Source organism: Camelus ferus, chromosome 6 (genome assembly GCF_009834535.1).
Source record: "Camelus ferus isolate YT-003-E chromosome 6, BCGSAC_Cfer_1.0, whole genome shotgun sequence".
NCBI classification, from domain to species: domain Eukaryota; kingdom Metazoa; phylum Chordata; class Mammalia; order Artiodactyla; family Camelidae; genus Camelus; species Camelus ferus.
The window spans coordinates 91810664-91836903 of record NC_045701.1 but is presented as its reverse complement, the minus strand read 5'-3'; the positions used below and the strand labels follow the sequence as shown (position 1 = coordinate 91836903).

The 26240-nt window shown below is 57.5% G+C and overlaps 2 protein-coding genes across 7 annotated transcripts in view; one reads left to right on the top strand and one right to left on the bottom strand.

Moving 5' to 3' along the window:
• Nucleotides 1-14895, top strand: part of CDC42BPB (CDC42 binding protein kinase beta) — a 92337-nt gene extending 77442 nt beyond the window's left edge. Inside the window, exons 24-37 of one of the 3 annotated variants that reach the window (XR_004320954.1) lie at nt 198-303; nt 1073-1209; nt 1808-1947; nt 3161-3242; nt 4280-4496; nt 4643-4705; nt 5747-6343; nt 9020-9117; nt 9200-9284; nt 9399-9516; nt 9606-9723; nt 10124-10229; nt 10331-10491; nt 13495-13627. Coding sequence is in view for 1 of the 3 variants with exons in the window: in XM_032482725.1 (XP_032338616.1) it covers nt 198-303; nt 1073-1209; nt 1808-1947; nt 3161-3242; nt 4280-4496; nt 4643-4705; nt 5747-6343; nt 9020-9117; nt 9200-9284; nt 9399-9516; nt 9606-9723; nt 10124-10229; nt 10331-10401; nt 13495-13626 (2070 nt within the window). In the remaining 2 variants the exon portion in view is untranslated. Of the gene's footprint in view, nt 1-197; nt 304-1072; nt 1210-1807; nt 1948-3160; nt 3243-4279; nt 4497-4642; nt 4706-5746; nt 6344-9019; nt 9118-9199; nt 9285-9398; nt 9517-9605; nt 9724-10123; nt 10230-10330; nt 10492-13494 lie in introns of those variants that run through there. The other 2 variants (XM_032482725.1, XR_004320955.1) reach the window with 2 other exon arrangements.
• Nucleotides 14896-17004: 2109 nt separating this feature from the next.
• Nucleotides 17005-25164, bottom strand: AMN (amnion associated transmembrane protein). Of its 4 annotated transcripts, XM_032482727.1 has the most exons (12): nt 25075-25164; nt 24094-24212; nt 23957-24001; nt 19279-19366; nt 18913-19130; nt 18611-18748; nt 18300-18408; nt 18105-18187; nt 17717-17894; nt 17460-17634; nt 17294-17384; nt 17005-17215 (listed from the first exon to the last, which is right to left on the bottom strand). In XM_032482727.1, exons 1-12 carry the CDS (start codon nt 25115-25117, stop codon nt 17129-17131), a joined length of 1374 nt encoding a protein of 457 aa, XP_032338618.1. In that variant the 5' UTR covers nt 25118-25164; the 3' UTR covers nt 17005-17128. The 4 variants fall into 4 exon arrangements, with proteins under 4 accessions (XP_032338618.1, XP_032338617.1, XP_032338620.1 ...); XM_032482726.1 differs by having other exon boundaries at nt 17005-17384; XM_032482729.1 differs by lacking the exon at nt 18105-18187.
• Nucleotides 25165-26240: the final 1076 nt, after the last annotated feature.

Here is a 26240-nt window from a genome sequence, read left to right as displayed (position 1 = left end):
AAGGAGGCATGCGTGTCTCACTTTCCGGCCCTGGCTCCGTGGGTGTCACCACTGCTCTTTGGTTCGAGCTGCTGGGAGCACATGAGCCTCACAGTGAGAGCACAGGTTTCCAGCTTTCCAGGGTCGGGCTCAAGGTGTTCATACCGCCGATCACATTCTCCGAGCCCACGCCTCACCTCCTTGTGTTCTTCCTGCAGCCGAAAGCACACCAGTTCAGCATCAAGTCCTTCTCCAGCCCCACTCAGTGCAGCCACTGCACGTCCCTGATGGTGGGGCTCATCCGACAGGGCTACGCCTGCGAGGGTGAGTGCCCACCTGCCAGCCAAGGGAGGGCCCCATCACCCTGGGCACCCGCTGCCTCGGGGAGAACGGTCACTGGGGAGGCCAGTGAAGCCGAAGGCAGCCTGGCCGCGAGGGAGCTGCGGGCAGATTCTCCTTGTCTAGCTTTATAAGCGCACAGTAAAGGTTTGTGAGTTGGAATCCTGAATCCTTGCTTCAGGGACAGTGCACAGCCATGGGGCAGCCAGTTACCTTTTGATACTTGTTTGTTACAAAGTGTAATGTCCACAGTCGTTCTCCAGAATTAGGGAGAGCAGAGTAAGAAGGACTGTCAGATCCTGTGTTATCTAGTCATCTGGAGAGAAGCACCACTGTTTGCATCATGTTCCGTCATTATCAGCACTTCAGACCTCCGTGTGGTGCTCTCTCCCTGTGCGGGGCACTGCAGTCACGTTGGGTGACATGTCCCGTGCAGTTGTGACAGCTCTGTTTCATAGATGAGCAGCCAGCCGAGGTCACGCGATGGGAGGTGACGGGTCTGGGGCTGGTGCCGACCTGAGCACATACCCTGATTGCTGGTCAGCAGGTCCTATAAGCCTGTAGAAAAGTTATTCAGTGCCAGAATCCCTGGGCGTTTGTGGGAACGGAGTTCTGCAAACTGTTATCTGTTGGGTGTCAGGACTGTTCCGTGATGTGGAGTCCTGAGTGGCCTCCTCTGTGGCACACACGTTGGAAGCCCCCACTGCTTGGCAGGGGGAGGCAGGTTCTGATGGCGTGTTCTGCACTTTGCCAGTGTGCTCGTTTGCTTGCCACGTGTCCTGCAAAGACAGCGCTCCCCAGGTGTGCCCCATACCCCCCGAGCAATCCAAGCGACCTCTTGGTGTGGACGTGCAGAGAGGCATAGGAACGGCCTACAAGGGCTACGTGAAGGTAGGGCGTGTGAGGAGGTGCAGCCCCACTGCCGCTGGTCTCAGCCTGGTGACCACGGCCACTCCCAGCCATTCTTGAAATTGGTGCCTTTGCTGCGTGAAGTGACCCTGGACCCCTCTTCTCCTGGGAACGAAGCCAGGCCCAGGGGTCTTGAGGATCCCACAGAAACACACTCAGAATCACCCAAGGCCTCTCATCCCCACCCCTGGGCTGATGAACTTAAAGACAAGGTTTCAGAGCCAAGTGCTGTTTGAAGGCTCTGCACCAGGCTGCCTCTGAGCCTGGCCAGAGCGTCCCACCATGCTCCCTGTCCCCTGTGACCACACCGACCGTCTGCTGCCTCATCTCTGTCACGGCAGCACCCCTGACGCAGTGCCCTGAGCCTTCTTGGGCCAGGCACGGCTCTGGTCGCCAGCCTGGGGGACATGAGGGAGCCGTTCCTGGAGAAGTGGGCCATCCGTGTAGCCGTTGTGGGGAGACCGGGTGCAGTGGCCACCTCCAAGAAGTCTCCCAGGGCTGCAGCCTCCACTTCCCGCTGCCTGCACGTGCTGCAGCCTGCCTGCCTGGCCTGGTGAAATGTGGTCACTTTGATCTGCAGGTCCCCAAGCCGACCGGAGTGAAGAAAGGGTGGCAGCGGGCCTACGCGGTGGTCTGTGACTGCAAGCTCTTTCTGTACGACTTGCCCGAGGGCAAGTCCACCCAGCCTGGCGTCGTTGCCAGCCAGGTCTTGGATCTCAGGTGGGTGTCTCGTGCCGTCTGCCCTTGCTCCAGGAGTTTTACTCGACTTGTTTGTCTTTAGTCAGCATGAGAATTCCTCGCTTGGTCGTCTTTACCCCACATGCACCATCACGTCCGTGACTGCTGCGCCTGCCGGGAATGTTCCTGCTGTGAATGTTTTTGTCCGGAAAGATTTGCCAAATAGGCATCAACATAAGAAAACTACCCAGGAACAAGCAGGAGATGCCGAGACACACTGCGCGGCCCATGTGGCCCAGGCTTCTCAGTACCAGACAGGTGCTGTCTCCGTGACGCAGGTCTCGGGCCGTGTGTGTGCGGCCACTGCATTTGTGGAGTGACAGTGTCTCTTAGCACCTCATCTCTGATCTAGGGCCGTCCTTCCACCAACACAAAGACGCAGAGCACCTCCCCCTCCCGCCTCCTCCCTGGCTGACCTCTCACCCTCTGAAAGGGGCGTGGTAGTAACGTCATTAGGTCAGAGGGTTGTTGGGAAGATTACACAGGCCGTGGACAGGGCGTGCTTAGCACAGAGCCTCCTTGTCCTCCCCTGTACGGGCATGCCCCTCCCTCTGTCACCCACCCCTGGTGTCACACGGTATGGCACCTGCCCAGGGCTGGGACCCAGCCTGAGCCTCATTCTCCAGCACTGGTGCCCAGGGGACACTGAGGGCCACTGTAGGAATGGAGGTGTAGCAGCGTCGCCTCCGGGTGGTTTGCACGGGCCAGGGGTGAACAGCTGGGCTGTGATTGGAAGAGTACCCCGGTGACCCTGCTCACCCCTCACTGCGCACAGGTGTGTCCCTGGCCCAGCGGTGCGGGCGCCCTGGGGCATAGCTACGTTACTCGTCAAGCTCAGGTTTTAGAGCGAATTGGAGATGATTCTGTGATTGTCTCAGCACATTTTATCCCCATTTATAGCCAAGTACAGGCCAGATCACTGACGTGTGTGTTTATAGCTGTGGAACGGTGTGACGTGGGGAGCGGACGTCCACTCTCAGACGTCTAGTCGTGGACACACGGGATTTGCGTCTTGGGTGTGTTGGCTTTGTCAGTGGGAGCGTTTTCTCGTCCAGGTGGAGGCAAGGAGCCTCCCCTGCATTCTAGAAAATAGCCACGAGAGTGTCCTTGTCGCCAGGTTTGCACAGGACAGTGGGGGACAGCGTCCCAGGCGCCGGCCTTTTCCCAGTGTTCTCCATGTTTTCTTTCTTACCAGAGACGACGAGTTCTCTGTGAGCTCGGTGCTGGCTTCAGACGTCATACACGCTTCACGCCGAGATATTCCGTGTATATTCAGGGTATGTTTTTTCCCCATTTCTAAGAAACTTTTCATTACTCATTAAAAAAAAAATCCATGTGACTAAAGTAAGATGACTGTTCTGAGCATTTCCTTGTGTTGTACAAGGGGCTGGCACACATCCCGAAGGGCCTCCTACTGCCCCACCTTCCTGCTTGCTGCAGGCCACCCCGCCCCACACCCCTCACCCAGGAGCAGACCCTCTCCGCACGCCGCAGTACCCCTCTTGGCGCGTCCCCACCAGCTCCTTCCCAGGGCCCTGCCTCCCTTTGCACCCTCTGACCTCCTCCGTCTGTGTCTCGGGGGCTCCAGCACCGCGTGCTTGGTGCTGGAAGCTGCCTCGGGGCGGTTACGATGGAATGAACCCCACGTCTGCTTCCCTAGGATTTGCTGTATTAACTAGAGCAAAAGAGGAGAAAACAGACACTGCTTGTGCGCAGTTCTGTCAGCGGAGGTGCGAGCCCGCCGTGTCAGTCGTACACACTGTGGCATTAGGGGGCTTCTAGAAGATCGAGGACCCCCCCTCCACTGGGAATTTTCATTAAATACCATGAAATTTTGGTTGACCACAAAACTAAGTCTATGAGCCACTTTTTGTTAACTCTCATCTCTACTGAGAAACTGCTTCTGTATATAATACAGAAAAGTGTGCCATTTCACGCCTACAAGATGGTTTTGTAGCAGCGGGAGCCGCCCGCGTATCCTGGTAAGTGTTCAGGGGCGGCTCGCAGGAAGCGCACGTGGGCAGTGTCTAGTCCCGCCGTGCCTGGACACGTTCCGGCTACAATGAGAGCATCCAGGAGAACAGTATTAAAGTGAACAGTCACACCGCGGCTTTGTGAGGAGCAGGGCTAACTGAAGTCTGACAAGGAAGTGTCACCTTGGGACCAGGCCCCGCCTGCTCCCGGCCTCTGCGGAAGCTCGGACTAGGGCCCCGGTCCCCTGGATCCCAGTGCCCAGCTCTCCAGGCCGGTGCGGCCATCGGTTTGGTGTGGTGTAGTGGTCTGACGGCTCCTCTTTGTTTTTTCTGTCGTGAAGGTGACGGCCTCTCTCTTAGATACTCCTTCCAGGACCAGCTCACTGCTCATTCTGACCGAAAATGAGAACGAAAAGAGGAAGTGGGTGGGGATCCTGGAGGGCCTGCAGTCCATCCTTCACAAGAACCGCCTGAGGAGTCAGGTGGTGCACATTCCGCAGGAGGCCTACGACAGCTCGCTGCCGCTCATCAAGGCCGTCCTGACAGCCGCCATCGTGGGTACGTCTCCGGGGTGCGGCGGTGCGAGAGCCGCCTCGGGCGGCCCTGCAGCGCGCTGGGGCCACTGCTCTGCTGTCCGTTTGCACTTACGGTTTCTCCACGTGTTGAAGAAGCAGATGATCTGTTTCCCTTTGTGTCGTCCGCAGATGGGGAGAGGGTCGCTGTCGGCCTGGAAGAAGGACTCTACACCATCGAGGTGACCCGTGACGGTGAGTGCACAGGGGCCTCAGGCCTGCCGGCGCTGCAGATGAGCCCAGGGTCCTTGGCGGGGACTGTCAGGGTCGAGGCCAATTCACTGGACGAGTCGGCTAAGTCACCATGTCAGGGATATTTACAAAGAAAGGGAAAGGCAGGGGTCCGAGAAAACGACTCTGTAGCAGATAAGACAGACATGAAGGGGGTCTGTTCATAGCACGTCCACCGGTCCCTCCAACTGCGGTCACAGCCCCACCCAGTGGGTCTAGGGCAGCGTGAAGCCCCAGGGCTGAGGGAGGCGGCTGCTGTGTCTGTTAAGTTCTTCAAGGAGAGGACTGAGCAGGCAGTCGGGCAGGGAGAGCTCCCCAGCACGGTCCCTGGATGCACCGAGGCCTTACCGAAACTTTACTTCCTTTGCTTCAAATTTGGGCTTTTCATTTTTCCCAGCAAGGAAAACCAAACGTCTCCCCGAGTCTCCCCGTTTCAGCACCCTGTCGGGGGCTGAAACTGGCCCTGGGAGCCCTCCCAAGGACCTGTGGTGGCTGTGTCCCTTCCCGATGAGCCTGGGGTCTCAGCACACTGGTGACGTGGGAGGAGGGTAGCTCATGTGGCCTCAGGGTGGCCGCTGCTGATTCAGGGCTAGTCTTCCTCAGGACCCAGACCCAGGTCTCTACTTCAGAGCCCCGGGCAAAGGGCCTGCCCCAGTTAGGGTACCAAGGTTATTGGGTGAGTCTGGGAGCCCGGTGAGGGGTGGGTGCTCTCAGTGCATTTATTTAAGGATCCAGTGAGGTTGGAGACAGCCCTTTGTTTCCAAAATGCAACCTGCAGGTTCTTGGGTTCAGGGATGAGCTGGAACGGGGTGCAGACCCACCCCCCCACCCAGGGCATCGCTGTACTCAGCATCTCCCAGCCAGGGCCCTGGTGTTGGGGTTAGGGGCAGCGCAGGGAGGCGGAGGTGGAGACGGGTGTTGGAACAAGGAGGAGGTTCCTGGTGGGGCGTTAACGGGTGCCCTGGGCCTCACTCTCAGCCTCACGCCCCTGCCCGCTTCCTGCAGTGATTGTCCGCGTTGCTGACTACAAGAAAGTGTACCAGATCGAGCTTGCTCCCAAAGAGAAAGTTGCTGTCCTCCTCTGCGGCCGGAACCACCACGTCCATCTCTGTCCGTGGTCCGCCTTTGATGGGGTGGAAAGCAACATTGACGTCAAGCTTCCGGAGACCAAGGGCTGCCAGCTCATAGCGACCGGGACACTGAAGAAGGGCTCCCCCACCTGCCTGTTTGTGGCGGTGAAGCGGCTGGTCCTTTGCTATGAGGTCCAGAGAACTAAGCCTTTCCACAGGAAGCTCAGTGAGGCTGTGGCCCCGGGCACTGTGCAGTGGATGGCCGTGCTCAAGGACAAGCTCTGTGTTGGCTACCCTTCCGGGTTCTCTCTGTTGAGCGCCCAGGGAGATGGGCAGGCTCTAAACCTGGTAAATCCCAATGACCCCTCGCTTACGTTCCTCTCACAACAGTCTTTTGATGCCCTTTGTGCTGTGGAGCTCAAAAGTGAGGAGTACCTGCTTTGCTTCAGCCACATGGGACTGTACGTGGACCCACAAGGCCGGAGGTCACGCACGCAGGAGCTCATGTGGCCTGCGGCGCCTGTTGCCTGTAGTATGTATATGTTTTCTGTTGCCATATCCCTGCTGCCGCTTTCACATCCACAGTCAGCATGTGTTCTATTCTGCTTTGGTTCGTCTTCCAGTTCCCTCAGCTAAGTGGACAGAGAGGCATCAGGAGAGGCGGGTGCCGCGGCTTCTGCAGTTGAGAGGGTGGTCCCAGTGCCACTCCCCGGGCCAGCTCGGGGTGGGCTCGCCCGGGACCACCCGCCTGCTTCCCTCCTGAGCCGCCCGCCGCACCCTTGTCTCCCCACGGGCTCTGCGGGGCCCTCGGCGCCAGGGGGCCTCCCTGGGCAGGGGGTGAGGTGGGTGGAAGCGAGGACCTGCGCTTTGTTGATTTTTTAAGACGTTCCTTGTGACAAGGTATAAACTTACATGGTAATGAAAACAAGCTGAAGGTTTTCAGCGGCCAGAAAAATTTCAACTCTGACTTCCAGGTTAGAGTTCCTCTCAGGACAGATGTTTTTCTGAGCGGTAGGAGCTGTTGTGGAAGACAGTTTGGTTCAGTTTAACTGTCTTCTCTGTGAAAGGTGGTGCTGGGTGGAAGGTGTGAAGCCCCTCGGGCTTGGCGAGCAAGGGCCCTAGAGGCCGGGCTCCGGGGGGGCACTTAAAGACTCTGAGCCTCTCATTCTGCTGCTTGGTACAGCGAGGTGGCCTGCGTCGCCACACCAGCAGGTCGGAGGGGAGCAGGGGACGAGGCCGGCCACGGGACACGTGGGTTTCCAGCTGGCTGGGGATGGGGTTGGCAGGGAGCTGGGTGTCAGATTTTTTCTTAATTCCCCGAAAGTGCAAGCTTGTGTCTGCTCCGGCAGGCCGGCCGAGTCCCCAGGGCGCAGGGACCGGGAGCCCAGGCCTGTGAGGGGAGCTGCCGGCCTCCAGCTCTCAGAGGCTGCTGGGCGTTCCCGCCTCGCTGGCCCTCGGCCAGGGCCCGCAGGAAGGCCGCGGGCCTCTCCCAGCTTCGCCTCCTCGCCTCACCCCCTTGTCTTTGGGGGCAGTGGTACAGGAGTGGCTTCAGAGCCACACGAGCTCTCTTCATCAGCGCCTTTTTCTCCAGAAATGTAATTTTTTTGAGGAGTTTAGTGTCGAACAGGATGCAGGCCCCAGAGTCCGATGCTCTACGCCTTGGCCGTGAGTGACCTGACGTGGACACCCGAGGGTCTTGTGTTCTCCTCTGATTCCAGTTTTTGCTCCACCTTTGTGCTTTTTTTTCTCCTCCGTGCACAGTACGGGCGGTTTTAGGGTTGGCAAAAAGTAATTCAGTAACTCTCAGGAAGGAGAACTAAACCTGTTGCCTCCTTGCCCCGAGCCCGGTGCTGGGCACTTGTGTGTCCTCACCCCTCCTGTCCCACGGGGAAGGTCGATCAGCCCCACCTTACCAGGGAGGACACTGAGGCCCACGCGGTGAGGTCCTGCATAAGCCACGCAGCAGGGGTGGGCGTGGGCTCAGGCCTGTCAGAACTCACGCGTGTGGACATTTTAGTTTACTTTTTCTTTAGAGCTGACATCTCTGTTTATCACTTTATCAGCAGATGGGCCGTACATGTCCCTTCCTGGCACCCACGTACTCCCCAGTGAGAGGTGGTGCCTCCCAGCCCCCCATGTGGAGGAAGGGCCCCTGGACGTTTCTTCAGGCCTGCTGATTGCTCTGACCACCTTCCTGTGGGTGGCTATCAGAAAGAAGGCCTCGTGGCATGGCTGAAATGTCGCTTCTGGGACAGTTTGCTGACTAGTTCCAGCGCCTGTGTCTGTTTCCTAAGCCCGCTTGTATTTTCTGTTTTGTATTCAGAAGAACAGGTACAGCCGGGCAGCCCAGCCGGGATCTGTAATAGCAGCAGAGCAGAAGCTCTTGAGAAACCGCTTTCCGTTAGTCAAGTGTGGCAGGGTAAAGGGTAACTTCTGGCTCCGAAAGGTAGAAGGCGGGGAACCAGGGCAGGGCTCACGCCGTCGCCAGCCCGGGTGACCAGCAGGCTGAGGCACCGCTGGTAGTTCAGGTGTCCCTCCCGCTGTCCTGCACGGGGAGGGTCCTCGGTCTCATGTCTCTGGCACACTGGGTGGCTTTCCGTCCCCGCCTGAAACACAGCACCACTTAGAGGAGGGGGAGATGGCTCTGGCCACAGAGCCACCATGGGGAACAGCTGCCGCCACTGACCTGTCATGCTCAGACCGGACCACCAAGGGGACACCTGCAGACACCCCTGTGGGCCCCGTGATCGCCCAGAGCTTGGCAGTAGTTTCTGAGTGGAGATCTGAAATACTTACCCAGGAATCTGACTTCTTGGCATCTCTTAGAAAAAACGTTGGGCCCGCCTGAGTTTCAGATGTGTAACTTCAGCCTGAGGTAATAAGCGTCTGCAGTGATCGTAAAGCTGAATGGGAAGGCTGAGGTTTTAAACGAGTCATCATCGGCATCTCTGCAGTGGTGGCAGATGCTGTTAGCTGCAGAGCTGACGGGGATGCCCCAAACGCTGGTGTGTCTGCACTTGGAAGTCGAGGCTCCTTATCTAGAGTGTGGGATGTGAAGGCACCTCCGGTCTGAGCCGTGTAGCCACCTGGGGGGGCGGCCCTCCCGCCCTCAGGAAGCTCCAGGGTGCGGGGTTGGGCCGCGGCCCTCCCGGTGGACGGCAGGTGGGGCCGGCCTGGCTGCTCACCCGCTTTGCTTCGTCTGCACCAGGTTGCAGCTCTTCACACGTCACGGTGTACAGCGAGTACGGCGTGGACGTCTTCGACGTGCGCACCATGGAGTGGGTGCAGACCATCGGCCTGCGCAGGGTGAGCACCGGCGGTGTGGGCGCCCCACCCTCGCCTGTGTCCCGTGCCCCCAGCTACCGCCCCTCTCTGGTTTCCGCCGCAGATCCGCCCGCTGAACTCGGAGGGCAGCCTCAACCTCCTCAACTGCGAGCCTCCCCGCCTGATCTACTTCAAGAGCAAGTCTGCGGGTGAGCCCTCCTCACAGGGGCAGGGCGGGCGGGAGGGAGGGTCCTGCCCCAAGTCAGGCCCCGCACCGGGAGCACAAGGTCCCGAGCAGCCACAGGACCTGCTCCTCCCTGCAGGAGCGATTCTCAGCGTGCCCGACACCTCTGACAACAGCAAGAAGCAGATGCTCCGGACCAGAAGCAAGAGGCGGTTTGTCTTCAAGGTGCCAGAGGAGGAGAGACTGCAGCAGCGGCGGTAGGGCCTCCCCGAGGCACAGCCGGGGCCATGGTGGAGCCCAGAGGACCTTGCCATGTTCCTGAGTCACTCGTGTGTTCTTTCCCCAGGGAGATGCTTAGAGACCCAGAATTGAGATCCAAAATGATATCCAACCCCACCAACTTCAACCACGTGGCCCACATGGGCCCGGGTGACGGGATGCAGGTGCTCATGGACCTGCCTCTGGTGAGCTCGGCGCCTCCCTCCCTGTCGCACCTGGGTGGGGGCCGTTGCATCCCAGGCCCTGCTAGGGTGTCAGAAGGAAGTAACTGTCAAAACGATGGCTAAATAGCATCTTACTGTGGGCAGGTAGCATACTTTGTTTTCTTTTTCACTTTAAAATCTATAGGATTTCTATAGGATTTCACTTGGCCTTAAACTGCTAGTGCCATTTCTTAGTTCAGAACTGGTGAGATACCACTGTCCAGAAAGCCTTCCCGGCCCGTTTTGCTGGTTGGGTCTTGGGGCCCCGGCCTGGTCGTGCCGCAGATTTGGCGGTTGTCCAGTGGGCTGGACTCAGACGTGCTCTACCCTGGGCCCCGTCGTTGCCCCCTGGCAGTACTGACGTGCTGCTCTCTCTGCCCAGAGCGCCGTGCCCCCATCCCAGGAGGAGAGGCCCGGCCCTGCGCCTGCCAGCCTGCCCCGCCAGCCTCCGCCCAGGAACAAGCCCTACATCTCGTGGCCCTCATCAGGTACCCAGGCCGCCGCGGCCCGGGGCTGGGGTGCAGGGGCTCGGGGCTTCCATTCAGCTTTTACCTTCTTTCCCTAAGATGACGGCTGCCTCTGTCCATAGGTGGATCCGAGTCTGGAGTGGCCGTGCCCCTAAGAAGTATGTCCGATCCCGACCAGGACTTTGACAAAGAGGTACGGCTTGCCGGGTGACTGGGGATGAGGCCTGGGCGTCCGCAGCTCCACACGTGGAAGAGACTCGAAGCAGCTATTCTTTGGAGAAAGGTGCTCCATCTCCCGGGGCAGCCGTGTGGGCCCTGGCAGTCACCAGCGCCCGGAAGCCTCCGCTCATGCTGCCCAGGCTGTGCCGGGGGACGGGGCCCCACGGGCTCTCTCGCTGTGAGCCTGTGAGGAGAATGGTGCAGGTGCTTGGCTCCCGAGCCACCCGGCTCCCTGCCCACACCTGCCGGCCTGCGCCAGGAGAGCGCGGCGAGGTCTGAGCTCGGTGTGGGCTGCGGGCAGGCACGGCCCACTGCCCTGGGGCGCCGCCCGGAGGGGCCGTCGCCTGCACAGCTGAGGAGCACACGCCTTCCTGTGAGAAGTGCGGGGGCTCCTCCCACCTGGGCTCATCCGTGTGGTTTTGTCCACTTAGCTGTGACAGCAGGGGCTGCGTTCCTTTTAAAGCACAGGGGGCCTGGTGCGTCTGGGAGCCTTTTCTCTCTCCTGACTGCAGCCACCAGAGGCAGAGCGTGGGGACTGAGGTGGGATACCCTGCTCAGGCTTCCCTGGGGCGTTCCTGCCACGGCGGCGGCAGTATTCCCGGGCACCTTGAGGTGTGCCTCCTGCACCCCAGCTTCCCCGTGAGCCGTGCGTGAGGGTGGGTGGCGGAGGGACAGCACTGAGGGCCTCCCGCCCGCGGGAGCGCTTCTGTGGGAGGGAGGCGCAGGGCCGGGCGCTGTGGTCTGTCCTCCTAAAACCAGCCCCGGCCCGGACAGTGCACACTCACGGGGGTTGCTGGACTGTTTCACAGATTTCTGGCTCTTACTGAGGTTGGCCGTCTTCAAACGTGAATTGGCCACTTCTCCTCCGAGGTCCGTGCACCCTTCACCTGTCTCTCTGCTTTTCTTACTGGTTTATAGAAACTCTTTACAAATGGTGCATGTTATCTGCTGCAAATACTTTTCCCGTTATCACTGATGTTTTAATTTTATCTCTAATTTTAAGGGTGTTTTATTGTATGGAAACTTTAAATTTTTATGCAGTCTCATCTACTTGTCTTTTTCAATTAAGGTAACATTCTCTTGTAGTCTCTTTGAGAGCTTGGCAGGGTTTTCTTTTCTGTTTGTCATTGTGACGTGTAGTTCTGTACACGTAGGTGTGACACACCACAGCTAAGTGTGTAGAACTACACCTTGGGTGTATACCTAGAAGTGGAATTGCTGGGTAATATGGTAACTCTGTTTAAGTTTTTGAGGAACCACCAAATTGTTTTTCACAGCAGCTGCACCATTTTACATTACCACCAGCAATATACGAAGATTAAGGTTTCTCCACATCTTTGCCAACACTTTTTTCTTTTTCTTTTTTTAATTTAATAGCTGTCCTAGCAGGCATGAAGTTGTATCATCGTGGTTTTGATTTGCATTTCCTTGATGATTAGAGATGTCACGCCCCCTTTCATGTGCTTACTGGCCAGCTGTGTACCTTCTCTGGAGAAAAGGCTGTTCAGATCTTTTGCTCAGTTTTTAATTGGATTGTCTTTTTGTTGTTGGGTTGTAAGAAATTTTTTATATAATACGGATACCAGACCCTTATCAGATATGATTTGCAAAAATTTTCTCCTGTCCTTTGAGTTGTCTTTTCACGTTCTTAATAATGTCTTTTGATTTACAAAAGTTCCTAATTTTGATGAAGTCCAGTTCATGTGTTTTCCTTTTGTCACTCATGCTTTTGGTGTTGTATCTAAGAATCCATCGCCAAATCCCAGGTTATGAAGATTTAGTCCTTTTTTCTTCTTAAGAGTTTTGTGGTTTCAGCTTTTGTATTTAAGTCTTTGATCCATTTTGAGCCAGTTTTGTACGTGGTGTGAGGTAGGGGTCTGGTTTAACTTTTTCCGCATGTGGATGTCCATCACCGCCTGCTGAAGAAACTGCTCTTTCCCCCATTGAACAGTGTAGGCACCCTCATCAGAAGTCAGTTGGCCATGGTTTACAGACACATCTCTGGACTCTGTCCTCTTCCATTGGTCTGTGTACTAGTATTACTACACTGTCCTAGATGACTGCTGGTTTTTGTAGTACATTTTGAAGCAGTAAGTTTGGGAAGTGTGAGTTCTCCAGCTTTTTCTTATTCAGCATTATTTTGACTATTCTGTCATTTGCAGTTCTATATGAATTTGAATATTGGCTTTTCAAATTCTACCAAAAAAAAACTTGGAATTTCAATAGGGATTGCATTGAATCTGTAGATCACTTTGGAGAATGTTGCCGTCTTAACAATAAGTAGTCTTCCAGTGCGTGAAAACGGGGTATCTAATTATTTAGGTGGTCTTTAATTTCTTTCAGCAATGTTTTCTAGTCTCAGTATACAAATCTTTCACCTCCAAATGTAACTAATTTATTCTCCACTGTATTTTATCCTCTAATTTTCTTTTCAGGCTGTTCCTTGCTGGTGTGTAGAAATACAACTGATTTCTGTGTGTTGATCTTGTACCCTGCAGCTTTACTGGGTTCGCTACATTCTTGTGTATGAGTTCTTTAATATTTTCTGTGTATGTAGAATTGTGTCATCTATGAGCAGAGATGGTTGTATTTCTTTTCCAAACTTGGTTTTTCTGAGTGCTTGGCTGGAACAGCAGTGTCGAGTAGTGGCAGTGAAAGCAGGCAGCTTTGTCTCATTCCTCCCCTGAGGGGAGCCTCGGTCTCTCACCGCTGAGTTAGGAAGTCAGCTGTGGGTTTCTCAGGGACACCCTTTGTCACGTTGAGAAAGTCCCAGCTTCCAGTGCTCTTATCATGACAGTGTCGGGTACGTGACCTCTGACCACTTTGGTGTGTGGTTTTCTCCTTTTGTAGTTACTGAGTCATTTGTGGGGTTGGGCCGAGGGTTATGCTCTCTCCCCGGCATGGTTAATGACCACGTGAAAAGTTCATAGAGAGTGTGTTCTCGTAACAAGAGAGGAGCAGCAGTGGCCACCCCGTCCCCCACAGATGTGCACATCTGGCTGGGCAGCACCCCCTCCATGGGCCCAGGGTGACTGGTTCTCATCTGTCCCCTACTTTGTCTTAACAGCCTGATTCGGATTCCACCAAACACTCGACCCCATCGAACAGCTCCAACCCCAGCGGCCCACCGAGCCCCAACTCCCCCCACAGGAGCCAGCTCCCCCTCGAAGGCCTGGAGCAGCCGGCCTACGACGCCTGAAGCCACTGGCTCACCGCCACAGGGCTGGGGGGCTTCTCATGTCAGTGCCAAGACTGAGCTGACCCTCCAGTTTTGTCCAAGGAAATGTAGAATCGATTTGTAGATACGGAGATGAAAATTCTTTATTATAATAATGATCAGTTTTATGCCGCATTGTTTGTGGCGGTAGACCAGATCCCCTCATCTGCACAGCTGTGAGGCCACGCTGTTCCGTTTGCACATGAAGGACCGCCACACCGCCTCTCCTGCCCAGGACAGCTGAGGGGGCGCGTGGGGCCAGCCTCCTCTGCAGGAACCCGGTGGCCCAGCACCGCTCTGCTCAGGAAGCAGACAGCTCGGGACATGGCCTCGGTAACAAGTCTGCTCCCTGTTTCTGGAAACTGTTTCCTAGGCCCTTAGGAGAATAGTAGGAACCTGTATACCATTCCCTGTGTCACTAGAATTTTGAAGACAGAGGAAAGTGGAGGTTAGTTTGTGGCCTTTCTGTTCATTTAGCCATTACATAGTCAGATGCAGAAGCCCTTCTGCCAACCTTGTAGCCACGGACTGAGGCCCTTTTCGAGTGATGCCTGCCCTGCCCTGGGTCCCTCGTGTGTGTCAGTCCAGTCCTGGTCATAACCATGAAGTGTCACCAGTACTACTACTGTGAAGTCAGCTGTGCTGTTTCCCGCTCGCTTCTGCAGCTCTGCCTCCTGCCCTAAAACCAGTGAGCGCCGGGGTGCAGCTCGGCCCCGAGGCCTGCGGGCTGAGCAGCCAGGGCCCCGGGAGCCCAGCAGCGGGTGCCAGGACCCCCAGCCCTGCATGGAGCCCCAGGACTAGTGCCGTCTGGGTGGTGTAGACTCAGCGCCACACTCCCGCACAGCGGCCCTGCTCTGCCCTGCCCTGCCCACAGCTTGTGTGAGTCGTCAGGTGGTGGCCTGTCCCTGTAAAGGCTTGTGATTTACTGGCCAACAGACACAGTTTGTCCTCGGCCCTGGAATAGGCTTCTCCCTGCTCTCCCACTGGCCACCGTTCTTGGCGACGCTGTTAAAGACATGCACTTGCCTTGAGCTGGCACTGAGTGATATGGGTGCCAGGCCTGCCTGTGCGTGTCATGCACCCAGCACCTGCCCGCCCTTGCCCCCGGGCCTTCTGCTGGGGCTGGCACCTGCTGGGGGTTCTGGTTTTTACTTTTTTAATGTAAGTCTGAGTCTTTGTAATTATTGAATCGTGAGAACATTTTTGAACAATTTACCTGTCAATAAAGCAGAAGACAGCAGTTTTAAAGTGCTCAGTGGTTTGGCTGTACATGACCACCTGTCACTCTATGTCTGTGCTCCCCCACCCCCCACCCCAGTGCCCTATGCTGGGAGCCCCTCCCTAAAAGGCAGTGAAGGAACCATCTTGCCTGTGGAAGCCATTCTTGATCCTTGCTTGGGGAGGGCAGCGGGTCAAGGTTAAGAGTGCCTGTGTCCACGTGACAGGATGTGACCTCCGGAGCCTGGACCTCTTACCTGTCTGCCGATGTCACAGTGGGGGCCTCCTGGAGACGCCCTGCCCCATGGTAGGCAGGGTCAGGTGTGGGCTCTTGACTGGAGAGAGGGGCCCCCAGGTGGCAGTAGCAGCCTGGCCAGGGGGTTGGGAGCTCAGCCCGAGGGCAGTGGGAGCCCTTGAGGACCAAGGATTAGGGCCGGCTGCCAGGCAGGGGATGCACCTGGGGTCCCAGTGCTGGGAGGGGGTGATGCGCCCATGAGCCCCGAGAGGCCCCATGAGGGAAGCTGTGCTGGAGGGACGTACACTGGCCCCTCAGTAGCCCCTGGGGGATAGGGTAAAGCTGGCCACCCCCAGGGAGGCTGGGCTGAGTGGATGGGGTGGCTACCCTGGGGGCTCTGGCCCCCATGGGAGGGAGCAGCCTGTGGTGGGCTACGCTACATTGTTTGCTCTGCCCCACCAGTAAGTTCTTGGTGAGATGAGGGCAGTGACAGCACCTGCCAAAGAGGTGGCATGAGGACACGCTAAGTGCAGAGAGCAGCCAGCGAGCGTCTGGCAGATGAGGCTGGTTCCGAGGCCAAAACAGCCCACGCCAGCGCCCAGCGTGCCCCAGCCCATCTCACTGTGGGCCTGTGGTCACAGCCGGGGGAGGAATGTAGCAAACTTTAGGTGCAGACACAATCCCCCACCTGTCCCTGGAAGGGGACCACACAAGGCACAGGCACAGCCTTTCAGGGACACTTGAGTGAAATCATGGCAGCTGGAAAACAAACGCGATTGGGCGAGTGCTGAGCGGCCATGTGGGGCAGTGGGCAGCCGGGCCTCAGGGTCAGAGGTGGGGTTGGTTCTTGCCCTCCCGCCCTGGGCTCCCACTTGATGTCTGCCCTGCCGTGAGGGGAGCACCTGTCAGGTCTGAAGCAGGTGCTCCAGGGTCAGCCGTCTTTTCAGTGAAACACTAGCTGTTGAAGCAGAATGAATGGTGGCCTTCACTCCATAGAAGGCTACACAGCACCAGGAGTAACATGGCAACACCCGCAACCGCATGCAGGATGCCGGCCCCAGAGCACGGCTTCCAGTGTCGAGAGCTTAAAAACCAGTAAACTAATCCACTACGCTAGAAGCCGGTAGAGTGGTTACCCTTGGGAGGGGGTGATGTTTCCAGGTGCTGGTTACACAGAAGTGTCCCTCCCTGACAGTTCAGGCTGGGCACCTGTCAGCACAGTTTTACGCACACAAGTGTGGTTCACCATCCCTCTCCTGCCCCATCACATACCTACCTACCGAGTGTCCCACTCAGGGCTGCACAGCCCTGATGCCCACACCTAGATGGGAGCCATCCTCAGAAGCAGGAGGGCAAGGCCCAGCCTTGGAGTGATGGACACCTCCCCACCCCCCACCCAGCCCAGCAGGACACACCTGCCAGCGCTCTGACCAGCTCCACCACTGCGTGAGGGCAGCTCTCCCCTGCCCCCAGCCGAGGGGATAGACCTACTGTGTCCCTGGGACACCTCCCTGGGCAGTCCACACTACCCAGTCTGGTGGAAGTCCAGGTCCACCTGTCTGGCCCTGGCCAAGCCCCACACGGCCTGGCCTGAGCAGCTTTACAAGAGGTAGGGGAGCAGCCACCTCTCCACCCTCAGCTGGTGTCTCACCCGGCTATGCCTCTCCACACCACTCCTGCTGCAGTACCCCCCTTGCCTGCCAGGCTCCTCCAGCACAGGGGCAGGCCCCTCCTAGTTCCGGCCAGAAGCCTCTGGCTGCCCCACCCTACAGGTAGTCTCCAAGATCGCCGTCGGCAGGTGGCCAGGGGCCAGTGGGCAGGGGCTCTGAGGACCACCCCTCACCATCCGACCTGACCCTCCAGCTCCCACCAGGCAGGAGCAAAAGAGTAGCTAGTGTGTCCAGGGCTGACACAGGTGCAGGAAAGCCCTTTATTGGGCAAGGCCACCCTATCATTGGCCAGCGGAGGAGGCGGGGGGAGCGGAGGGGGTGGGGATCCCGCAAGGCCCGCGGGACGGGCCGGTTACGCAGCTCAGGCCTCGGCCTCTGCTTCGTCGAACAGCGGATTAACGAAGTAGCTGCGGCTGGAGCTCCTGACGTCCGGCTGCGGGGCCGGGAGCTGCGGGGACGTAGTCAGGGAGCCCGGCCGCAGGGGAGCCACGAGCCACACGCCCCCGCCCCCCGTGCGCCTCCTCACCGCCTCCGCTGAGTCCATGTAGAACACCGGGTTGTGGAAGCCCAGGGGCGCCCCAGACGCCGCGGGAGCCGCCTCGCCGCGCCTCCTCCACCTGGGGGCAGGGACGCGCGTGAACCCTGCGTACCTGAGTCCCAGCCCCGCCCCCCCCGCGACCCGCCCCGCGCACCTGAGCCTCCCGGTGCGTTGCAGCAACAGCGCCCCCGCGAGCAGCGCCAGCAGCAATAGGAGCAGCGCGGCCACGCCGCCTGCCAGCCCCGGCGCGTACAGCACCGCCACCGGGCCGCCTCCGACGGACGCGCCCGACTCCCGGACAATTGCCGACAGAACCCCGAGAGCCTCGCCTGCAACGGAGGGTGTCGGCTCAGTCCCCTCGGGACGGGGTGGGACAGAGGTGGGGGGCTAGGGAGGGGGCGCCGCGGTTACCGTGCTCCGCGATGTCCGCTAAAAGGACCCGGGCCAGCCGCCCCGCGCCTCCCGTCACGGGCCCGGTCTCCACCAGCACCACCTGGATGTCCGTGTCCGACTTCTCGCCTGCGCCCTCGCGGAGCCGGGGCTGGCGTGGCACCTTGGACACGGCCATTTGCAGCCCCTGGTACTGGGGCTAGAGAGGGGGACAGTTGGTCCGAGGACTCCAACCCTCGGACCAGCGAGGGTGAGGGGAGCGTTGGGGGCAGGGGAAAACGGTGGGCAGACGGAGAGTGGGCGCATCAATGAGAGGCGGAGTGGGGCCCCCGGGGTCCCTGCGGAGGAGAACGTCCCAGAAACGGGTTGCGGAGGCGATGGGGCCGGGGTGGGGACAAGGCCCCATTACCAGGGCCAGGAATGTGTGCAGTAGCCGCGCCCGGTACCGCTCTAGGTCAAAGGTGGGGCCATGGGTCAGCGACACGATGGCTCCTGCAGCAGGATGGCAGGGGTCAGCGCCTTGGTCGGCCCGACAGAGTAACAGGCTGAAGGCGAGCCAGCCTAGCCAGGCCTTCCACTAGCAGGGGCCGGGCGGGGCGCTCACCACAGAGGTCGCAGCACTGCCCTTCAGGCCGGAGGGCGTCTTGGCAAGCGGCCTGGGGGCAGCGGCCGCCCAGGGGCTGGAGCAGTGCCGCGCAGATCCACGGCAGCACCTGGAAGCAGGGAAGCGAGGATGAGCGCGGAGGGCAAGTAGGCAGACAGCACCGAGACGACCATGCGCCCCAGGAGGCGAGCGGGCCAGAGACGGCGGGGCGGGGCGGGGCGGGGCGGTCCCAGGCACAGTCCCGACCTCCGGCACAGAGCGGGGCCCAGCCCGCGTGGTCTCTCCGCCACCCCGCAGCCGACTGCTCTCACCTCGGCGTTGCCACAGACGCAGCCCGACGGATCGTCGCAGGCATCTGGGCCCACGCTCAGCGCGCCGAACCCGTGGAAGCGCAGGCGGCCGGCGCGAGACGCCAGGAAAGCAGCCAGGTCCTCGTCGCGGGTGAATGTCTGCAGATAGCCAGGTCACCGCGGGAGCCAGCCGAAGACGAGACAATATCTGAACGCCCGGAACCCACCAGGCCGCTCCGGGGAGCAGCACTGCCAGGCGAAGGCGCGGAGACGAGACCCATGCCCCGGCCCCGCCCCGCCCCGCCTAGGCGCGCCGGGCTCACCTGGCCCAGAGCCCGCACGCTGTAGACCCTCACGGTGCCGACTCCCGGGCCGAGGCCCACCCGGAAGGAGGCGTTGGACGGGAAGACGACGTCATCGTGGCGGCAGGGCACGCGCTCGGCGTCCACAGAGAAGAGACCACGCGCCGCGTCCCCCGTGCGCCACAGGTGAGGGTCGTGCCACGAGAAGCGGTCCGGGTCGAGGAAGAGCGCGGAGGCGCCTGAGCGAGCGCGGGACCCTGAGCTCCGCCCGGGACACGCCCTCCGACTAGGCCCCGCCCCCGCCCCAACCTGGACCTCGCCCTTCCCTCCAGGCCCCACCCACGAACGCGCCCCCTCTAAGCCCCGCCCCCGGCCCGGCCCCTTCACCTGTGCTACAGTCCAAGTTCGAGCTGGGGTCCTTGGCGCTGAATCCTGCTCCTGAGGCCAGGACGAGTTCCCCGTCCAGCGGCAGGAGCTGCGGGAAGCTCAAGCTTTGGCGGCGCCACGGGGGATCTGGGGCATCAGAGGGTCCCATCTGCACCACCCCCCACTCCCCTGTCCCTGGGGAGAAGAAACTAGACAGTGACCAGGGAGCAGGCGGCTGATGTCAGGGCTTGGGGGCACCTCTCCCTGGCTGAGGGCCAAATACGTCGGAGGGAGTGGAACCACAGGCCAGGAGCAAGAGCTAGCCCCGAGTTGGCAGCATGAGGAGTTTGGGGCAGGGTGACACTTGTCAGGGCCATTGCCCTCTCCCATCACCCCTGAAAAACTACAAGCCCAGGGTTCATGGTTTCCAGGAAGCCAGGCTGCTGGGGAGTCTGGAAACAGCCCTGAACCTGTGGAGGGGGGGCTACAACTGGGGAGAAGGGTGACACAGGTGGCAGGGAGGGCGATGGGGCCTTGAAATCACCCATCTCCCCTCCAGCTCAGGCAGCCCCTTCACCACAGAAGTGGGGCCACAGCCCAGGTCTCAAGTGTCAAAGGAAACAGGGCAGCAGAAGGCCAGGAGAGGGAGGACTGATGGGCCCCACTCTCCCCTCCCCTCTAAGCCCCAGGACCCCAGCCCTCTGCCTTTCCCCCTCAGGGGTTGGGGTTGGGAAGGAGGGCTGGGCCAGGGGAGTGACTCAGTGCTGGGGTCACAAGGGGTTCAAGAACTCCAGGGACATCTGTCTACCCAGGGCCCAGCCTTGTGTCCCAGCGTGCTCTTCAGTCTGTCCCCCAAGCATGGGGCCTGACCAAGAGGCCAACACTGGGAGGATTCAAGGTCACCAGCCAAGTGCCTCCACAGCTGAGAGTGCAACACTGTGACAGCGAGGCAAACTCATGGGCAGGTGCTGGGGGTATCCATGGGACAGACGGACATGACATGTCTCAGGAAGGGCTGAGAAGGTATTAGCAGTGGGAGGCACGAACAAGAATTCAGTTTCCAAAGGCATCAAAGGGGGAAATATAAATATATACGATAAGTGTAATCGTTGAAAGGAAGTTGACGTAAACACAAGGATTGAGCCGGCTGAAGAACAGCTGGTGGCCTGGGCGTTCCTGTGAAGGGATTCTCCTGAAGACAGCAGGAAAGGAATGAGAAGGAGAGAAGCCAGGAGAGATGGGAGCCTTGACACCCAAGCACCAGCATTCAGGTAAGGGATTGGGGAGAAAACATCTGAAAAAACTATGAAGATGAATTCTCCAGTTTGAAGAAAGCTGAGAAACCTCAGCCTGAAGGCACTGGGAGCCAAATGAGAAATAAGGAAAATCTCTGTTTATTGGCATCAAAGACAAAGAGGACGTTCTCAAAGCATCAGAGGGAAAGGACAGATCACCCAGGAAGAAGGAAAAAAATCAGGTTTCTCAGCCACAACAATGCATACAAATAGACAACAAAATAAGATAAAATATCTTTAAGCCTAAAAGACATCAGAATGATTGTCACACAAAGACCTACCCTGAAAACATGCTGGGAGAAAGTATGGAAAGAAATCTAGAAGCTAGGACGAGATATGGGAAGTGGTGTAATAAAATACTTTGGTGAAACGTATTGTGGTCTTTTAGTAAATGTTTAAAGTGAGGACTAAAATGTGGTGGGGGCAGGGGAGATGAACAGGGTACGGGCATATACTAAGCAACTTCCTTGTTCAAGGGAAGACCAAGATACTGACAAGTTTAAGAAATCAGTAGGACTGCTTAACTTGAAAACCTGGATGAAATATATCCATTTCTAGAAAATTTTTAAATATCAACATTGACACAGGAAGCAATGGAGAATTTGAATTGACCAATAAATATGGAAGAAGTTTGAAGGTTAGTCCAAGACCTCCAGTTACTCAAATCCCCAGTCCAAGTGTTTTTACAGGTGAGGTATATCAAACTCTCAAGGAAACACTAATTTCTTCTTATAGAAGTTGTTCTGGAAAACAAAAAAGAGTGAACATTGCCAGTCCATTTTTTGAGACCTGTGTAAACTTGATTCCAAACCCAAATGAAGGCCAGCACAAAAGAAGAAAGATTCTAGGCTCAATTAACTTATAAATGCAGATGCAAAAATCCTAGAAAAATACTAGCTGACTGAATTCAATGATGTATTTTAAAGATACATGGTGTTCATTAGGTTCATGTCCCAAGAATGCAGGAGAGAAGGGATGAAGAATGCGTGCGTCTCGGCTTCCTTGTAGCATATATGATGGTGTCCCAGTAGATGGCAGTGGAGAGAGTCTTGTATGACAGGGAAGTCAAGTGTCTTGAAGAAGTGGCACACTTTGACCTGTACCTGCAGGAAGGTGCCAGGAGGACATCAATCTTACAGGGACAGCTCAACCTAAAAAAACCTCATAAACAGGCTAAAGGAGGGAAAGGGAAATTATATCTCAATCGATGTAGAAAAAAACTGAAAGTTTCAACAGTCTATTTATGATTTGTTTAAGCTGCTAGCAAACTAGCAATAGATTAGAATGTCCACAATTAAATAAAGTTTATGTACCAAAACCCTACAGCAAACATTACACTTGATGGAGAAACTGACATGCCTTCTCTTTCATACTGGGAAAAAACAAGGACGCTTACTCTTGTCACTTTCGTTTAACATAGGGGTAGAGGGCTTGGACAATACTATAAAGAAAGAAAAAGAAATAGAAGGAGGACTGGAAGGGAAGAGAAACAACGGTCATTATTTACAAAAACAACCAACTAGAGAATATAATTCTTAAAAATAGAGCACTATTCACAATAGAAACCAAGCTATAAAATATTTATACATTAACCTATACTACAGAAGACCTCAACACGGACTGTTTTAAACCTCCAGTGTAAAGGGTTTTATGATCAATGACCTGAAGTATTTGGAGAGAACATCCATGTTCTTGAACGGATGACTTGATTATACAAATCTGTCCAGGGTTTTGGTGGTGGTGGTGGTGGTGGTGGTGTTGCCTGATAAACTTACTCTATAATTCTCTGCAACAATCAGATCCACAAAGAACTAGTCAACCTTGTAAGAGAAGAATGAAGAGAAAGAGTTACCCCCAGGAGATACTAAAACATCCCACAGAGCCACAAAGTGAGAATGGTGTAGTGATGGCAGAACAGGCAAAAAGATCAAAAGAGCTGAAGGAGCGCTCAGAGAGCCCGCCTACACCCAGGGCAGCTAATGAACGGTGACCACAGCGCCACAAAGCCAAGGGGCAGGGCTGGCAGTTTGCAGACGAACATTGGAAACTGGGCTCGTTTCCCAAAAGTAAGCTGGTTCCCTAGCTAGTGCCCCACTCAGGCGTGTGCACCTGATGGCAAAACTGACTTAATAGACATAATATATAGTTAATTATGGTTGTGACTAAGAAGCAGGGAAGAGATGCTTAAACAAAACACCAAAAACACAGCTCTAAGGCAACAGATTTTGCATTTGATAGATTAATAATAAGGATTTCTGTTCAGCAAAAGGCAATGCAGGGAAGTTCCACGGTGAGAAGACACTTGCAGTATCTCAACAATCATTGATAGGTAAAAAAACAGGAGATTCTCCCCAAACTAGCAAACTGGGCTAAGTGTGGAAATGGAAGGGGAGAGGGGATTCGGGAAGAGAAAAATCCCAGGGAGAGAAGTTCCAAACCTGAGGAATGCAAAATGAAGCACTGATGTCGCTGTGCCTGTTACTAGGGCGACATCTCAGCAGCCGGACAAGGCTGAGCGCGGGGACCCGCGTGCAGCAGGGATGGGAGGGGCTTCAAGCAGCCCTGGGTCCATTCGGCCTCTGTCAGCCAGGACTGGGCCATCGCCCTCCTGTCCCTGGGCCCCTGGGCCTTTACCACGAGAGTCGTCTAGGGGCTGACCCCGCAGCGCCGAGGAGAGGATGGGGAGGTGAGGAGGGCGCCCGAGCGGGGTCGTGCGCAGGGGCACAGGTGGGCGGAGGCGCTGGGACAGCGAAGAGGGCTCTGGTCTGGGCGGCTGGGCATGGGAAGAAAGGGGCAGAAGGAGGGACCCGATGAATGTGTGCACAATTAATTGGTTAATGTCTCTTTAAAGATCCCCAAGCTCTTCCAAAGGAGATCATCAAAGTAACGAAGTCGACCAGGAGGGACCCCCAAGTCCCAGCACCCCACCCCTAACTGACTCCTCTGCCCGCGGGTCGCCCCCAGCTCCGGGCTCCCGCTCCCTGCTCGCTCCGGGTCGCCGCCTGGTTGCTATGGTTACCAGGGCTGTGGGGGCGGGGCCACGGGATCCAGCTGCTGCGCCCCCACTCCCCGGCTCTGCCTCCTCCTCCTCCTTGCTCCCCACTCTGCACCTTAGTCTTTGGGTTGAACAAATGTGGGAAACGCGTCCCGAGTTCGGATCTGTGGGGACTGGGGATACCTTGCCCCACGCCCCCTTCCCAGGAAGGGCAGCTCGGACCGCGGGTGAGGGCTCGGGTCTCCTGCGCGGAACAGCTCTGCCCTACGCCCCGCCAAGCTCCCGAAACTAATGCTACTTTTGAAAACCATCAATTCTGAGCCAAGAGTCAAGAAAGGGGCTTCAGGCCGACCCCAGCGGGACCCACCAGCCCCACTCCGACAGGGTCGCGGCCACAGCCCCGCCTCACCATGTCCGAGATGCTGTGACCTTCTCGCACCAGGACTGACACCATCTGCAGGAAGAAGCGGCATCAGCGGGTGGACCCCCATTGGGCTCCGACCCCCTCTCCGGACCACCCGAGCCCCAGTAGGGGGCGCCAGGCACCTTGTCCGCGGGGAACTGGACGGCGGCGCCTGCGCACGGGGTTCGGTTCTGGCTCCAGTTGGCGGCGTCGTCGAAGTCAGTGTTGGGGACCCAGAGTTTGTAGGAGGCCCGTGTCAGCGCTGGGGAGGGGACGATTGCGTGCTCCCGGGCCTGGGGCATCCGCGATCCCACCCAGATGCCCCAGTGGCCCAGGGAGGACGACCTCCCCCAGATAGGCGCGGATGGGTTCCTCGCCGCCGCCTAGGCCCAGGCCCTCAGTGCTTCCTGCGTCGGACCAGAACCTGCGGGAGCCCGGCCCTGGCACTCTCTGAGGAACTCCTATTGGATCAGCAGAGCCCGCTCAAACGTGCCCTCTTCGCAGACGCCAGCCATGATCGACTTCTCGCCCGCCCCCATTTTGCCCCGCGCTGGAGCAGAGCACTCGGCTAGGCAAGGACGATGACAACCGAGGGACGGAGGTGAATGGGCAGCGGAGGCCTCGGCCCAGTAGAAGGGGCTGGGGGACGGCGGAGCCCGGCCAGACGGGCTCTGAATGGGCGCTGTGTCCTGAGGGAGCCGCGTGGGGCTTAAGAGAGAGGAACAGAGACGGGGCTGCAGTTTCTAAAGCTCGCGATCGAGCGTTGGGGGCGGGCCCCGAGGACACGCACCGGCCCCGGGTGCGACCAGCAGGGTCAGCGACTCCCTTCTCGGCGGGGAAACTGAGGCAGGCAGCCGGGCCCCGCAGCCTCCCGTGCGCAGTCGCTGCTGCGGGCGGGACTGCGGACGGTGCCCATTTCGCAGACAGACCAAGCGCCCAAGGGCAGGAGCTCGGCCCAGCGATCGGTCTGGCCCAGGCTCCTCGCCTCTCGCACCGAGGGTGGGACCTGGCGGCGTGCTCGGCCATTCGGGAGGCCAGGCCGGCTTTCGCACCCCCTCAAGCTCTCGCGGAGGGACCTTGGCCTCCTGGTGTGTCGGGCCCCAACAGTGCGCCCCGCCACTTACCGCAGAGCTGTAGCCACAGCAGGAGCAGGCCCAGCACGCCCATCTCGCCTGGGGTTAGGCGTCTTGGACCAGGAGACTTTGCCCCGCGGGGCCCACGTGATCGGGTGGGGCGGGGGTGGGGTAGGGGCCACCAAGGATGGTTACACATTTACCTCCAGACCCGCCTGCAATGACTCTTCGGCCCCTCCAGACGCCTGCTGTGCCACCATCCCTCTCACACTCTCAGCCTTCCAGGGTGCTCAGAGAAAGGGGCTTGTGGAGATGGAGCTGCCCAAAGAAACGGGGATGTTGGGGGCAGGCAGTAAACAACCTTTGGGCTCCTCCTGGCTTGGTCCCAGATGCGGCTGGGAATACACCCAGTGGGTCCACCTACTGGGGCTGGGAGTTCACTCTTCCAAGCAGGCCCTCCTGCCTCCTGGGCTGGAGGGTGTGGATAGTAATGGCTGAGGGTGCCTGGTGTAGCGTGTATGGAGGAATGGTGAATGGTTGACAGTGGGTGCATGGTGAGTGGGGGAGTGTATCTGTGCTGGTTAGTGGATGAATGAGGAATGGGAGATGGGAAGAGAATAAATGAATGGACGGGAATTAAGGGACAGTGGATGGAAAATGAGTGGTGGGTGATGGGATGACTGTTGGATGATGGATGGATGGATGTGTGGTGGCTGGATAGTGGATGCCAGATGGATTGAGGAGCGACGGTTGATGATGAGTAGACAGATGATGGGTGACAGGTGAATGGAGATAGTTGTTAGTGGGTAGTGGATGGATAAATGGACGGGTGGTGGATCATGGATGGTGGATAGATGGATAAAGAAGGGTAGACTGGAAGGATGGTTGATGGATGGATGGATAAAGAAGGGTAGACTGGAAGGATGGTTGATGGATGGTAGATGGTAGCTGGATGAAGAAGAATGGTGGAAAGGGTAGTCGGTGGAATGGTGATTGCATAAATGGATGGATGGTGACTGAAAGATAAATTGTAGATGTTAAATGGATGTGTATGATGGATGACTCGTTGAGATGGATGGTGGGTGAAAAAAGGTGGTGGATTTTGGATGGCAGATGGATGGAAATGGATGGGAAATGAGGATGAATGGTGGATGAATGGATTGATGGATAAATGAATGGCAAATGGGGTTTAGATGAACTGTGAATGGATGGTTACT

Coding starts and splice junctions, on each gene's coding strand:
- AMN (XM_032482726.1), bottom strand. CDS start 25,117: ATGGGCGTGCTGGGCCTGCTCCTGCTGTGGCTACAGCTCTGCG. Junction 19,367..23,956: donor GTCACAGCATCTCGGACATG/GTGAGGCGGGGC, acceptor AGCTTCCCGCAG/CTCCTGCCGCTGGACGGGGA. Junction 17,385..17,459: donor CAACGCACCGGGAGGCTCAG/GTGCGCGGGGCG, acceptor CCCTGCCCCCAG/GTGGAGGAGGCGCGGCGAGG.